The following is a 15,268-nucleotide window of genomic DNA, read 5'->3' as shown; positions in this document are numbered from 1 at the left end:
AATCTATTTTTATCTATATCATCTATTTGCTTTTTTTTTTTTTGTCAAGCTGTGGCATAAACTATCTTGCTTATGAATGCCTTCATGTAGACCTTCACTGGTCACCAACATGTGTCTTGTGAAGTCTTTTAAGTTCCGAATTTGCTACAGATATGTCTCTTGTTCATGTTAGGTGCAGGAGGCCAATGCCCGATTTGAACAGGAGGCTCTGCGGGAGATGGAGCTGGCCCCTGTGCAGCGAAGGATTGAGGCTCGGTCAGCAGAGGATTCCTTCACTGGATTTGTGCGCACTTTGTACTTTGGGGACACCTTCCTTAGGGATAGTAAGTTACACTGGCGAGGACTGAGAGCACTTCTAGCCTGAGATCTGTACAGCAGAACAAAAGCAGTGGAGAACTTATTTGTTCTGTGTTTTAGAGGTATTCTTTAACATGGCTCTTAAAAACCGATCCACCTCCGTCTCTACCATTGTCTCCTCTCTACTGTTTTTAAAGTAAATGAACCTGAATAGTGAGCGGTCACAACCTTTAGTTAAACTCATCACTTTTGATCCATGCTAGACATGTAATGTCATGTTATGTCTAGATATGTGTGTAGTATTTACTTTTTTTTTTTCTTTTTTTTTTTTTTAATCAGGCTCTAGACATTGTCCTTCTTTATGGGCTGGCACTAATGGTGGTACAGTGTATGCACTTTCTCTACGGGTACCCCCTACAGAGCGACGGATGGAAGAAGCTGTAACTGCAGCACAGGGTAAGGCAATCAACTTTATAGTAGATTGATACAATTGTATAAATTGTGAGGGTTGCCCACACAAAACACGTGTGTGTGTGTGTGTGTGTGTGTGTGTGTGGTTTTTAATGTATCCCTCCATCTAATCTATCCAGGCTTAAAATTTCCATTAGTCCTGGAATTTACAAATTCACCCCCGATGAATATGCCATGGACTCTCCAGCCTTGCAGTGCAAGTGATATATTCTGTTTTATTTCTACCAGCCAAAGAGATTCAGCTTCAACACCGCGCACCTGTGGTTGGCATCCTTATTCTGGATGGCCATGGCGTTCCTCTTCCGGAGCCTCTTGAAGCTGCACATGATCTATCAAAGAGCCCAGACATGCAGGGAAGCCACCAGTTGCTGGTCTTGTCTGAAGAACAGTTTAAGGTAGATCGGGAATAGTTTTTTGTTTAACAGTCTCTGTTCACAGCTTAGTGAACAATGAAATCACGCACGTCCTCCTTATTGTCCACAGATTTTTACTCTCCCCAAAGTCAGCAGCAAATTGAAGCTGAAACTGACGGCCACAGAAGGGTGCCGGGTGCGTAAGGCTGCTGTGTGCTCGTTTAGCAGCTCTCGTGCAGAGGACCACTCGGAGAATCACCTGAGTCTACTTACCAATCTAGGAGACATACAGGTGGTGTCTCTGCCTCATCTGAAGCCTCAGGTGCGATACGACTGCATCCGCAAGGAGGATGTAAGTGGTATAGCATCTTGTGTCTTCACGAAGCATGGACAAGGTGAGAATCCATGGGACCCTGAGTAAACTGCAATTGCCCATATTTGATGTTTCTTGTTTTGTGTCCTTTTTAATTTAAGAATTGTTACTGCAGAGTGACTTGTCTTTACTAATCACACCCTACCATACCTGGGCTATTATACAGTGTAATTTTATGCCTATCCCATTACCCTCTACATCTGCTGGTCTATAGTAGCCGGGTGTCCAGCCACCACAGCACTAGGTGTTTCAGCCTCTGGGAGTGTGAGCGTGAAATGCACAGTTCTTCTGGCAAAGAAAGTTTTGTAAAATACACCCCTATATCCTCCTCCTATATCCTCCTCTGCTTATATGTGGGGTGTCTTCCACAATATAGGACAGACAAATGTGCAAGTGAGCAGTTTCATGCCCAAACACTTGGAATCGTAACCATCACACATTCATCCATTCAGTGAGAGGACTAGGTAGTCCAGAAAATCCTTGCTTGGTATACTTTTTAACTATTTGCCCATCATTCATTTTGGGATTTTATTTTAAGTGTTGTCTGTACAATTCCTAAGTTGTATGGCTCTAATTTGGTCCAGTTCTAGCGTTGCATCTGATCAGTTTGAAGAGGATTAAGTTCTTAAGTAATTCTGGTTAATTTCACAATTTGGATAAGTCTGTTTTCATGGCTGTACTATAGCTGGGAATCCGTGGTCTCCCAATCATTTGCTTGGGAGGATTAGTGAGCAGGAGTGCATGTGATTCCGTACATGCATGTTGATGTAGAAGCTCTATCATGTGAAGAGAAGCCATTGCAAGTTCTTTACTGGCTTGAAATTAATGAATAAAGTTTGCTCAAGCGAACAGAAGATGCTGTCATTAAAGTCAAGGGAGAAGAGGCATATTGCCTCAGAAGAGGGGGAAGGGTGGATTTTTGGTGCATTATGTTTTGCTATTTTATTAAATCTATACAGTAAGGTATGTGGTTGTTTTGTGTTAATCCTGCTACCGCTGGCTTTGAGTGAGTGTGCTTATAGTATTGACGAATAATCTAAAATGGGGGGGGGAGGGCGGGAATAGGAAATTTGACTCTTGCATTTGGTGTTATGATAGTTTCTTGACCAGGCTTTTTATGCTGACACTTTTTAGGTTTCTATCTTATCTCCCCTTCTGAAATGGAGCGATTTTCACTGTCTACGTGCTGGTTGGTTGCACCACGTTGTCGCGTGGACCCACCAGAACGTCCACGGAGTCGTTTGTCACAGAGAGACAACAGTACTGAACAGAAAAGTGAAAGGTCCAGGTCAGGAATTGTGTGTGTGTGTGTGTGTGTGTGTATATATTACAGCGCCAAAATGTTGGCACTTTTGTTGACATAATTACCTGTTTCTTTGTATGCAGGATGAATAGCCGCAGTGATGGAGATGCAGATGGTAAGAAACATAGCATGAACTTTTTGAATCCCCCACCAAAAAAAATGTTTTTTTCTCACCTAAAGGGATACTTTAAGTACCAAAATAACTTTTAAATCCCCTTTGTTTGTTTTATGCAGCCATAGCCACACGTCCCTTGTCTGTGCGTAACACCCTCCCTCCACCCGACTAAACTAAAGCTCCTCCACTGGCATCACATCCCCTCACTGCAGGGGTAGTGCCGTCAAGGAGGCTAGAGGTGGGGATCCTGTTACCACTATGCTGGTTTTGCTGATGGCAAGCTTCAAATATGCACAAAACTGGCATTGGCAAGGTCCTCATTGCCAACTGACATTGGCAAGGTCCTCAGTGGGGAACACATAAGAGTTTGCAGTGTTGTACAAAAAAATGGTCATTTGAATGTGCGAAGAAAGCTACATTCAACAAATGTACTACTAAGGTTGGATATTCTCCCCACAATTCATGCAGTTTGTTGCAAGCAGTATTGATAATGTCAAGAAAACATGTGTGTGACAAACTCCCCTTTCCACGTGAGTTTGCCACGAGCTACTGGAGAAGCCTGCTTGCCAGCCTCCTGCCCACAGGCTATGGGCCTTGTAATATACACTGAAAAGTCAATTTGTGTATTTGGACTATATGGTTCTGGAACCGAACAGCTTCACGAACCGGAGAACACCCAGGAGCTTGTTAAGACTAATTGCTACTTCGTAGCAATTTCCACCACAGTGTTTGTCTAGGTTGCCGCATTTCCTATGGACGATCATGAGGTGGTGGCCATCTTGTTCGTATGAACATAGGCAGCGTTGTTTGGTCATAGAGTTCATGGAACCATTTTTGGACACTGAAACTCCCGAACACTTCCATGATCGCCTGTGTTCGGTTTTATAAACACTTAGAAAGATTCTATTCGGTGGCAACGTTCCCACGAACAAGGGGGGGAAAAGCTCCAGGGTAAGAATATTGACTATGTTCGGTTTTAAACTACCGAACTAGATTAACCGCTAGCCCTGATTTTTATGGGATTGTTTTGGGCAGGAGCCTCGTGTACGGTTGTTCAAATTAAGACTTCCAGGAAATTCCTGAACCAATCTGGGTGATTTTTGGATATGTTGGTCACCCAGATCGAGGCTATCAGGGGATATACCGTATTTTTCGCTCCATAAGATGCACTTTTTTTCCCCTCAAAAGTGAGGGGAAATGTCTGTGCGTCTTATGGAGCGAATATGAAGTTTTACTTACCTGTCTTGTAGCATTTCTCGGCAGCACAGGGCGCACCGCGGTACTGGAACTTGAATTTCATGTTCCGGTTTCCGGCGGGACTGAAAGGAAGTGCGCACTCAGCTCAGTGTGCGCACTTCCTTTCAGTCCCGCTGGAAACCGGAACATGAAATTCAAGTTCCAGTACCGCGGTGCGCCCTGTGCTGCCGAGAAACGCTACAAGACAGGTAAGTAATTATGGGACAAGGGGAGGGGGACAGTATGGGAGAGAAGACTATGGGGAGGGGAGGGGGATGAAGACTATGGGGAGGGGAGGGGGGATGAAGACTATGGGGAGGGGAGGGGGGATGAAGACTATGGGGAGGGGAGGGGGATGAAGACTATGGGGAGGGGAGGGGGGATGAAGACTATGGGGAGGGGAGGGGGGATGAAGACTATGGGGAGGGGAGGGGGATGAAGACTATGGGGAGGGGAGGGGGGATGAAGACTATGGGGAGGGGAGGGGGGATGAAGACTATGGGAGGGGAGGGGGGATGAAGACTATGGGGAGGGGAGGGGGGATGAAGACTATGGGGAGGGGAGGGGGGATGAAGACTATGGGGAGGGGAGGGGGGATGAAGACTATGGGGAGGGGAGGGGGGATGAAGACTATGGGGAGGGGAGGGGGGATGAAGACTATGGGGAGGGGAGGGGGGATGAAGACTATGGGAGGGGAGGGGGGATGAAGACTATGGGGAGGGGAGGGGGGATGAAGACTATGGGGAGGGGAGGGGGGATGAAGACTATGGGGAGGGGAGGGGGGATGAAGACTATGGGGAGGGGAGGGGGGATGAAGACTATGGGGAGGGGAGGGGGGATGAAGACTATGGGGAGGGGAGGGGGGATGAAGACTATGGGGAGGGGAGGGGGGATGAAGACTATGGGGAGGGGAGGGGGGGATGAAGACTATGGGGAGGGGAGGGGGGATGAAGACTATGGGGAGGGGAGGGGGGATGAAGACTATGGGGAGGGGAGGGGGGATGAAGACTATGGGGAGGGGAGGGGGGATGAAGACTATGGGGAGGGGAGGGGGATGAAGACTATGGGGAGGGGAGGGGGGATGAAGACTATGGGGAGGGGAGGGGGGATGAAGACTATGGGGAGGGGAGGGGGGATGAAGACTATGGGGAGGGGAGGGGGGATGAAGACTATGGGGAGGGGAGGGGGGATGAAGACTATGGGGAGGGGAGGGGGGATGAAGACTATGGGGAGGGGAGGGGGGATGAAGACTATGGGGAGGGGAGGGGGGATGAAGACTATGGGGAGGGGAGGGGGGATGAAGACTATGGGGAGGGGAGGGGGGATGAAGACTATGGGGAGGGGAGGGGGGATGAAGACTATGGGGAGGGGAGGGGGGATGAAGACTATGGGGAGGGGAGGGGGGATGAAGACTATGGGGAGGGGAGGGGGGGATGAAGACTATGGGGGAGGGGAGGGGGGATGAAGACTATGGGGAGGGGAGGGGAGGGGGGATGAAGACTATGGGGAGGGGAGGGGAGGGGGGATGAAGACTATGGGGAGGGGAGGGGAGGGGGGATGAAGACTATGGGGAGGGGAGGGGAGGGGGGATGAAGACTATGGGGAGGGGAGGGGAGGGGGGATGAAGACTATGGGGAGGGGAGGGGAGGGGGGATGAAGACTATGGGGAGGGGAGGGGAGGGGGGATGAAGACTATGGGGAGGGGAGGGGAGGGGGGATGAAGACTATGGGGAGGGGAGGGGAGGGGGGATGAAGACTATGGGGAGGGGAGGGAGGGGGATGAAGACTATGGGGAGGGGAGGGAGGGGGATGAAGACTATGGGGAGGGGAGGGGAGGGGGGATGAAGACTATGGGGAGGGGAGGGGAGGGGGGATGAAGACTATGGGGAGGGGAGGGGAGGGGGGATGAAGACTATGGGGAGGGGAGGGGAGGGGGGATGAAGACTATGGGGAGGGGAGGGGAGGGGGGATGAAGACTATGGGGGGAGGGGGAGATGGGGGGAGGGGAGGGGATGAAGACTATGGGGAGGGGAGGGGAGGGGGGATGAAGACTATGGGGAGGGGAGGGGAGGGGGGATGAAGACTATGGGGAGGGGAGGGGAGGGGGGATGAAGACTATGGGGAGGGGAGGGGAGGGGATGAAGACTATGGGGAGGGGGAGGGGGGATGAAGACTATGGGGAGGGGAGGGGGGGGATGAAGACTATGGGGAGGGGAGGGGAGGGGGGATGAAGACTATGGGGAGGGGAGGGAAGGGGAGGGGGGATGAAGACTATGGGGAGGGGAGGGAAGAGGAGGGGGGATGAAGACTATGGGGAGGGGAGGGAAGAGGAGGGGGGATGAAGACTATGGGGAGGGGAGGGGGGATGAAGACTATGGGAGGGGGGACACTATGGGACAGGGGAGAAAAAAAATATTCTGAACAAACTGTCCCATAGTAAGAAACACTATGGGACAGTTTGTTCAGAATATATTGTTTTCTGGGTTTCTTCCTCTAAAAACTAGGTGCGTCTTATGGTGAGGTGCGTCTTATGGAGCGAAAAATACGGTAACTTTTGTGGATTTCTAATGTACTTTAGAGGTGTTTGTGAAATGTGTGGGGGTTTTTTTTGTGCCTGGAGATAATTGAGTTTAGTACAGTTCCTGACTCCATTAACTCCCTGGCAAAGGGGAGGGGTTATAGTGTTTTCTGCGGCAATGTCATGGACGTGCTTGTCTGTGTTCAGAAATGTGTTAAAGCAGGCCATCTGGCCAGATTAAAGGTATTCCAGCTTAGAACTATTCCTAGAACTATGTATTGTCTGGTTACTGGGAGGGTAAAGGGCTACTCTTTAATCAGTGTTGCAGTGTGGAGGATTCAACGGGGAAAGTCCTTGTAGGACTAGAGCTCCCAGGACTGGGATTGCTAGAGCGAGTTCCCCATTCAGTTCCCGGACCCCAGTCAAGCTAGGTGACTGTGGGCATAAGTATTGCGATTTGTCCCCTGTTCCAGCTAGGAAGCAGTCCTGGGCAGAGGTACCCAGCCAGGGGTACAGGGAGCTCTGTTACAATATGTTCCACTTACACAATGCTAGTTTTGACAAGTGTCCAATCAGTGGGCCAATATAGCTGGGTGCTTAACCCGGGATTAGGTTGTTTAACCCCATCGCGGACATATCTGGTACATCCGACAAAAAAATGTCCTTAAGGATCGGGGACGTACCTGATACGTCCGTGGGGAATTAGAGCGCTGGAAGAAATCATGATCGCTTCCAGCAGCTCTAATGGTATTGCAGCGATCGGTGTCGAGGCATCGCGCAATCCCCTGGAGCAATCACTTCTGAGTTGCCCCACGTGGCACCCGGCAGTGTAGTGCAGAGCTTCTGAAGCAACCAGGCAGTGCATCGAGGGGAAAAATAAAAATTAATCACTCTCCTGTACTTGCCGATCTCTTATGTCATACGAACTGTGTTTTTATTAATATAAAAATACACTTAGCGGAAAATTACACACACGTGCGTGTGTGTGTGTGTGTGTGTGTATATAGATTATAAAAAATTTACATAAATGTCATAAATATACATGTAGACTTTGTGTGTGTGTGTATATATATATATATATAATTTAAATGGTTTATTTTTTATTTTTTTACGTGCATATTTATGTAATTTTAGTGATTGCAATTTGCGGGACCTGCCTGATAACCCAAACAAAGTCCAGAGAATTTAATTTGCTAGCACTATATTTAACCCTGTAACTTTCCAAGACGCCCTAAAACTCAGTAGACTTCGCTGAACACAAATATTAGTGTTTCAAAACCGTAAAACATATCACAGCGATGGTATTGTCAGTGAAAGTAATATTTGTTTTGCATTTTTCACACACAAATGGCACTTTCACTGTGTTTTGAAACTCTAATATTTGTGTTCAGCGATGTCTTCCGAGTATAACAGTACCCCTCATGTACATGTTTTATAGTGGTTTTTGAAAGTTACAGGGTCAAATGTAAGGCCAGATTGGTTATGTTGCTTTTTGAGAGCGTATGGTAGCCCAGGAATGAGAATTACCCCCATGATGTCATACCATTTGTAAAAGAAGACAACCCAAGGTATTGCAAATGGGGTATGTCCAGTCTTTCTTAGTAGCCACTTAGTCACAAACACTGGCCAAAGTTAGCGTTCATAATGTTTTTTTTTTTTTTGCATTTTTCATACACAAACAAATATAAATGCGAACTTTGGCCAGTGTTTGTGACTAAGTGGCTACTAAAAAGACTGGACATATTGAATACCGGGAGTTGTCTAATTTTCAAAAATATATGGTTTGATGGGGGTATATTACATTGGCCGGCTTCAAAAATGTCCAAAATAAGACATGGGTGCATGATGACCAGCTGTGAAAATTCCAAGTTGGGAAAACTGGAATGTGCACCCTCCAAATAAGGTCTTTTAGCCCCCAGATAACCCGACACTCCTATACATGGGGGTATCCCTGTACTCGGGAGAAGTTGCTGAACACATATTGGGGTGTTCTTTGGCAGTAACCCTTAAAGTTCTCAGTACATGTATTCTTAAAATGCTATGTGTCAAAAAAAATCGGCAATTATTATATTTTTTCATTTTGGCATAGATTGGTGGTAAAATGGTTGCATGAAAAGTCAAAATACCCCAAGATAAATACCTTGGGTTGTCTTCTTTAAAAAAAAATATATATACATGTAAAGGGTTATTCAGGGATTCCTGACAGATCAGTGTTACAATGTAACTTTTGTTCATTTTGAGGGGGAAAAAATGGTTTGGATATAGCAAAGTGCTACTTGTACTTTTGGCCCTATAACTTTCCAAAATAAGCTAAGCACATGTTAGCATTGGGTATTTCTAAACTCAGGACAAAATTTTGAAACTATTTAGCATGGGTGTTTTTTGGCAGTTGTAGATGTGTAACAGATTTTAGGGGTCAAAGTTAGAAAAGGTGTGTTTTTTTTTTGTTGTTTTTTTTTACTTTTTCAATCATTTTATAATCTATTAGATGACCATTTAATGGCGAGAAAAACAACATATAATGGGTACAGTAAATGAGTAAGGGGCAAATTACAGCTTAACACAAACAGCAGAAATGTAAAAAAAAACAGCCCTAGTCTTTAACGGTAAGAAAATTTAACGGTCTGGTCACTAAGGGGTTAAGTACATAATATAGCGGAGTACTTCAGGTTGCATGGGGAGCGCTGGTAAGGGAGATAGAAACTAGAGGGTTTTTTTTGTTATGATATTAAAAAAATGGTAAAAGCGAAGCACTGTTGGCAAACCATTAGTTGTGAGATGGACATTTGTGTTTACAGGAAGGAAGTGACCAATTTTATTTGTAATACATAATGTGCATAACAATGGATAAAAATATCTGAATCAAATACCTTGAAAATAATATAAATACTTTTTGATGTTTCTGCATTAGCCACAACTAATCATGCTGTGCAGCATCTGAAGTGCGTTGTTACCAAAAGAGGAAGTGACTTCTGCTTGTTTAACGTTTGATTGTACGGTTTTTGCTTTTAATGTCCCACGCAGTGCTTATGGCCACTGCTTACGTTTCTGGGAGTTGTAGTTAAATCTATAATTTACATGGGGGGGGGGGGGGGGGGAGAGAAAGGAAATTGTGCAGGTTGGCACAGGCAGAACGAATAGGCCTAAAAAGGAAAACAATCTTAAAGTTGGTAACAAAACCAGCAGAAACAAAATTCTCCTAATCTGTACATTGCACATAGTGTTATATAATTGCCTGCAGAGACCATCAGTTTTGAAAGGAGTTTGCCGACTCCGTGAACTGTCTCGTGTTTACGATGTCTCTGTCAGGCTTTCGGAACACTGAAGCTGTTCAGCGGAGCATGTTTTGTGTTTTAAGTACAATCCATTTATCCATAAACACTGCTGCTTATTTTAACTTCTCAAAAGATTATCTGCTGAGGCCTACACGGTTTTGCAAATGTCAGTGGATTCTGACACCGTACATATTTCTATGTAACCAATGGTGTGAAACACCTTTAAACCCTTCCCCGTTCCTCCTTTTGATTTAAGTCCTTTGGGAATGACCGTTCCAGGATTTATATGCAAAAAGAGAATATGGAACAATTCAATAATGAAGTCAAGTGAAAAGCTAAAATGTTATTTTTAATTATTATTTTTTTTTATAACCATGGGCTTGCAGTGACCTTTTCCTTCTCTGCCAGCACACAGGAACCGAGGGCTGCTGATGGAACATGCGTTGCTAAACGATGAAAGTAAGTATTCTGCTGGTGGATTAAATGGTCGTTTTAATAGTTTGAATGTTGGGTTAACTACTGTTGGGTCAGCTTCCCATCTGCTCCCTTCCCCTTAAAATACCATGATGTTTGCATGTACCCTGCTGAAAATGTTTTCTGTTAATTCAGTGTGAGTACTCTTGATCACCCTTTTTGTAGATAGTCTGATGGCAAACCTTGTGCTTGCGAATTTGTACGTGATCCCACTACATCCTGTTTAAAAACCTATAATATAAGGTTTGAGGAGCAGTACCATTTTTTTTTGGTTTGCGTTTTATTATAGGGCCTTATTTTTAGTCCTCTTTAAGGAAAGCTAGTAATTCCCCCTTCCCCCAAACATAGTCTTCTCTCCTCCCCCTCTTGGAATTGCTTGCTTAATGACAGCTGGTTTTACTCTGTCTCCGAATGCCTGTCTTTGTTATTATTTCCATTATTTGTTCCTTAATGTAACTTTTCAAAGTCTGAATACAAAAAGTGTGCCAAGTCCCTTTCTTTTTATTTTCCCCAAAACGATCTAATCCACATCTATTCTGGCTTCTGATGGAGATCTATATCACAGAATTAAACTGTATATGTTCTAAACATCCTGTGTTTATAGGTTCATTGTTCTTGGTTGCTTTATTATACTGGAAAGTTGGTGACTTGGCATCATGCACTTATATAATTATTTTTCTTTATCCTTTTTTCAGAGACATTGAAGGAGATTCAGAGCACTCTGGAAGGATCAAGAATGTAAGTCTGTCATACAGTTATTATGAACACCCCCCACACCACACTCCCGTCGTGATCTCATTCTGGAACGCCTCCTTCCGGTCCTCCTTCTCTCTTTCCAGTCTCTTCACGGATTTGTCCTGTTTGGGGACGCCGCCCCAGGCAGGGAAAACCTCCTCCGTGACCCTGACACACGGACTTAATTGCCATCATGGAGACTCTAGCAGTGCTGGCTAGGAAGTTACCATAGCAACCTCAGCACATGCACTGTGGGTGGAGAGTAGAAGGGCCGATTGTGGGAGATATGTTCTGCTCTCCTTAATCAATTCTTCAGCATGGAGTCTGTACTGAAGAATTAATTGATTATTATTCTATTATATTGGGTTTTTTTTCTCCGACTATATACGCCTGCTAGCACAATGTATAGCTGAAATTTGATGAACTTTAGAAAGTGTAATATTGGTTTTGGGCATGACTGGTACTTTTTAAAACAAATTCCTTAGACCATGATCTATCCTTCCATTGTTGGAAACAGGCATTTTTAAACGCTGCTGAAAGGTAAAAAAAAATTAGTAAAATAATTTGTTCTCAGCCTTATTTTCACAATAAATGAAACCTTCCAAAAAAAAAAAAAAAGGAAGCAGATGTGCTCTTACTTTGTCCTGCTGGGCAGGGGAAGCGGCAACTGCTGAGAATCGGGACGTTAATCAGATTCATCGGTCTCTGCAGATCTAGTAAGTGGCTGCAAGTGTGCATTGGGAGAAAAATAATAAACTTTATTCAGTAACTAATATTGTTGGCATTAGTTAAGACCGCTACTGATTCTGGGTTCCCCAAGCCAGGTTTGTGCTTCCAGACGATTTTTGGCACTATCCAAGCCACTGTTGGACGTGAGAACTATCATATTGAGGAGACTTTCTATTGGGCTTGGGCATTTTTGAGGCCAGGATGACTAATGCCCCGCATGATCAGGATAGTGTCATGTGGAGGAGGCAATTGTCTTTCACAACTGCGTATTCTCAGCCCCAGGTAGTTTCATGCATCTAAGGCAGCGCATTTTACAGCTGAGGATTCCCAGGCTCCGTATGACTCAAACAGTACTGGTCTTCTCCCAGTGCGTGTGGAAGCCATAGGTTCCTCTATGTGATCCCTCTCAGCTGTTAAGATGTATTGTGAGCTACAGTGTGTCTTCATACTGACACAGACAAAACGGCCAAACTGAAAACATGACCGAGTTTGACGATTTTCCAGTTTGGCTATTTTGATAAAAAATAGATGTTTGGAATAAAGTGCCGTTGAAATGCCAGTTGCCAACATTTATATAACTAAATGATAAGTTAATTGCAAAGAATCAAAGAAAATCCACTTTTTATTTATGACTCAAAATAAGAAATGATTAAAAATGACAAAACCAAAGTGCTTGTTTTTTTTTTTTTAAACTTGACTGCTGATGTTTGTATACTTTGTCACTTGTCCATAATGCTTTTGCAAGGTGTGTGATCCCCTCTTTAGAACTATCAGCAGATCTGCCTTTTAGCATTTAAAGCTGACTACTGTCAATCCCTGGATAAATTTCAAACTGCCCTTTCTGGTGTGATATAGCCAGTCTGCTTGTAGTATGAAACAAGTGATCATGAGCATTCAGCGGGAAGTCTCTCTTGTTTTTCAGGAGCTATGACGAAAGAAATTCCAGACAGATCCGAGTTGGAAGCAGACTAAGCAATGGAGCAGGTATGGACCCTTTTTTTTTTAAATTTTTTATTTTTTTTTGTCAATTATATTGAAACGACACTCTTTAAAGTGTTGAGTACATGCAAAACGCTTTGGAAAAATTGAAACCAAAACCCAAGTCTTTCTACCTTATTGTTCCTTTTATGCATGCAGAATAATGGGCAGTTTAATCTGTTGGTCTAGCATTGTACGCGGCCCAACAGAAACACCATTCTGGAATACCTTCACTGCCAGTGATTGGATCCCTTTGCGTTTTTATAAAATGCTGTAGCTGACTGGCTACATTGTGTATCTTTTATTTAGCCGAATGGTCATTTGAATTATGAATGTGTCTTCTTAATTCTTTTGAAGAGCTACAGCAATAGTTGGAAGAAAAAAAAAATGTTTAAATGGGAGTGGCAGACAATCCCCAATTTATTTATAAAATATGTTCTCATTTTACCAGGGTACATACGAGGATACATTCAGATTTCTCGTGTTCAAGTTCTGGGCCAAAAAACAGTGCATTGTTACAATAGGATACTATATTTTAAAATATATATATTTGGTAAGAAATCTAGTCAACCATGATTACAGGTGCATTCTGTATTGAGATATGTTGACAGATCTCTTAAAAGATTTTAGACTGGGAGAAGATTTCAATTTGTCCAGGAGGTTATTCCAGAATTGCGGTGCTCTGTAGGAAAATGAGGATCGAGCTGCTTTATTTTTGTATTGCGGTATGCTAAATAAAGTGCTTGTATTGGATCAGAGGTTATAGGAGGTGGGGAGAGCTGGGGAGAGCATTCTACATTGATGGGGTGGGAGCTTCCCAAAATAAAGCTCTTAAACTGGCTGGAATCAGGCACAGCTTATAATATTCTAATTCCATTTCCCCCTGTTTCCCTTGTAAAGCAGAATGAAATGCCTGACAGGACCTGCCAATACCATGCTGACTTTTTGGGTTTCCAAACCCAGTGCCATTACACTACAATACCTGGAGCCGGGCATGCTGCAAGACGTTTCCTTTACTTCTTCGGACTCTTCCTTTGGCCATATATCTGCACACACCTTTTTATTGCTGTTTTTTTGGAGAAAATTGTTTTTAAGTTATAAATCGTATTGCCTTACTGTCTGTGCAGAGTACCCACCATAGAAAATGAGTTTTATTTTATTGTAATTTTAAAACATGTATTTTAAATTTTTTTTTTTTTTTTTTTTTTTTTTTTAATTGTCCACTGTGGTATAAAAATAAGATATTTTGCATTTTATTGGAGTATTTTTAGCATCAATTGTTTTATACGTTGTATAAGGCAGGGTGTGCTTTCATGACAAGATACCAGGAACCCATTCTGTGACTGGGCTGCCTTACAGTCTATTTTTGTAGAATGTAACAATTTGGTTGTTATGTAAGTATATGTGGCCAATAAATATGAACACTTGCCTTAATGAGCTTATGGCGGTCTATTGGATTTGGTAAATTCACTGTTGCAAAACTTCATAATACGTTGAATTAACCTTCACTTATGACTTGTGTTCTATTTTGTGCAAGAAATGCATGTATGCTCTGGTCATAAAGATTGCAGCAAGGAGAAGTTCTGTCCGGGTTATTAACTCAAGTAGGAATTATCGGGAATTCAAAGTGATTTTCAAATTTAAAGGGTTACTCCATATATATATATATATATATATATTATTTTTTTTTTTTTTTAAATAAAACAATTTTTGCTTATAGCAACTTTGCTTGCCTGGTCCTCCCCTCCCAACCTTTTTAACAAGCAAAACATTGTGGAGACCATGTCCTCCCTCAGCCAATTACTTCCTCCGCTGCAGTCACTCCTCCTCACTGGAGGGGGATGAGGTCATCGAGAGCTGGCTGAAGGGAGACTAGGGGCAGCATGGAGAAGGCTATAGGCTATCTGGTGCCAACATGCTTTGCATGCCAGCATCAGATGGCAATTTTACACACGGCTGGCATTAGCCGTGCTAGTTCCAGGCTGGCTGATGATGCTGCCGGAGGTGGAGTTACACCGCAGCAGAACGGTTAATCTCTGTATGTGCAGAGTTTCAAAGCAAAAATCTGCACATACAGACTCCAGGCACCATGGCCACTTCAAATCAATGAAATGGTCATGGTGCTTGGCGTAACCTTTTTAAGCCAAACTAGAAACCTTCTCCAAGTAGGCTGTGCTTCCAGCGTAGCCAAAAAATTTGAAATTCACACTTTAGAGCATGACCTTGTATGTAATGCTCATGAAGAGTTGAAAAGAACATCTAGAAATGTTGTATTAAATCTGATTGCAATCGTCACATACTGCATATTTTGTTTTTTAATATTCTGTTTTTATTTACACCCCTCGCCCCCCCTATATTTTCCAAAAATCACAAGGTCTGAAAAATAGAACATTTACACCATTGTATGCATG

General features: G+C 43.8%; 1 protein-coding gene across 3 annotated transcripts in view; it reads left to right on the top strand.

The window, feature by feature from the left end:
• Positions 1-14,291, top strand: part of LLGL2 (LLGL scribble cell polarity complex component 2) — a 40,781-nt gene extending 26,490 nt beyond the window's left edge. The window contains exons 17-26 of one of the 3 annotated variants that reach the window (XM_063459137.1): positions 173-323; positions 637-753; positions 997-1,163; positions 1,252-1,516; positions 2,629-2,782; positions 2,881-2,912; positions 10,350-10,400; positions 11,111-11,153; positions 12,802-12,863; positions 13,758-14,291. In XM_063459137.1, the coding sequence (XP_063315207.1) occupies positions 173-323; positions 637-753; positions 997-1,163; positions 1,252-1,516; positions 2,629-2,782; positions 2,881-2,912; positions 10,350-10,400; positions 11,111-11,153; positions 12,802-12,863; positions 13,758-13,765 (1,050 nt within the window). In that variant the 3' untranslated portion in view covers positions 13,766-14,291. The remainder of the gene's footprint in view (positions 1-172; positions 324-636; positions 754-996; positions 1,164-1,251; positions 1,517-2,628; positions 2,783-2,880; positions 2,913-10,349; positions 10,401-11,110; positions 11,154-12,801; positions 12,864-13,757) is intronic. The other 2 variants (XM_063459139.1, XM_063459138.1) reach the window with 2 other exon arrangements.
• The last annotated feature ends 977 nt before the right edge of the window (positions 14,292-15,268 follow it).

The sequence above is a fragment of the Pelobates fuscus genome, chromosome 6 (genome assembly GCF_036172605.1).
Source record: "Pelobates fuscus isolate aPelFus1 chromosome 6, aPelFus1.pri, whole genome shotgun sequence".
In the NCBI taxonomy this organism is placed as follows: domain Eukaryota; kingdom Metazoa; phylum Chordata; class Amphibia; order Anura; family Pelobatidae; genus Pelobates; species Pelobates fuscus.
Note: the sequence above shows the minus strand (reverse complement) of the source record. Positions and strands in the feature narration are given on the sequence as shown.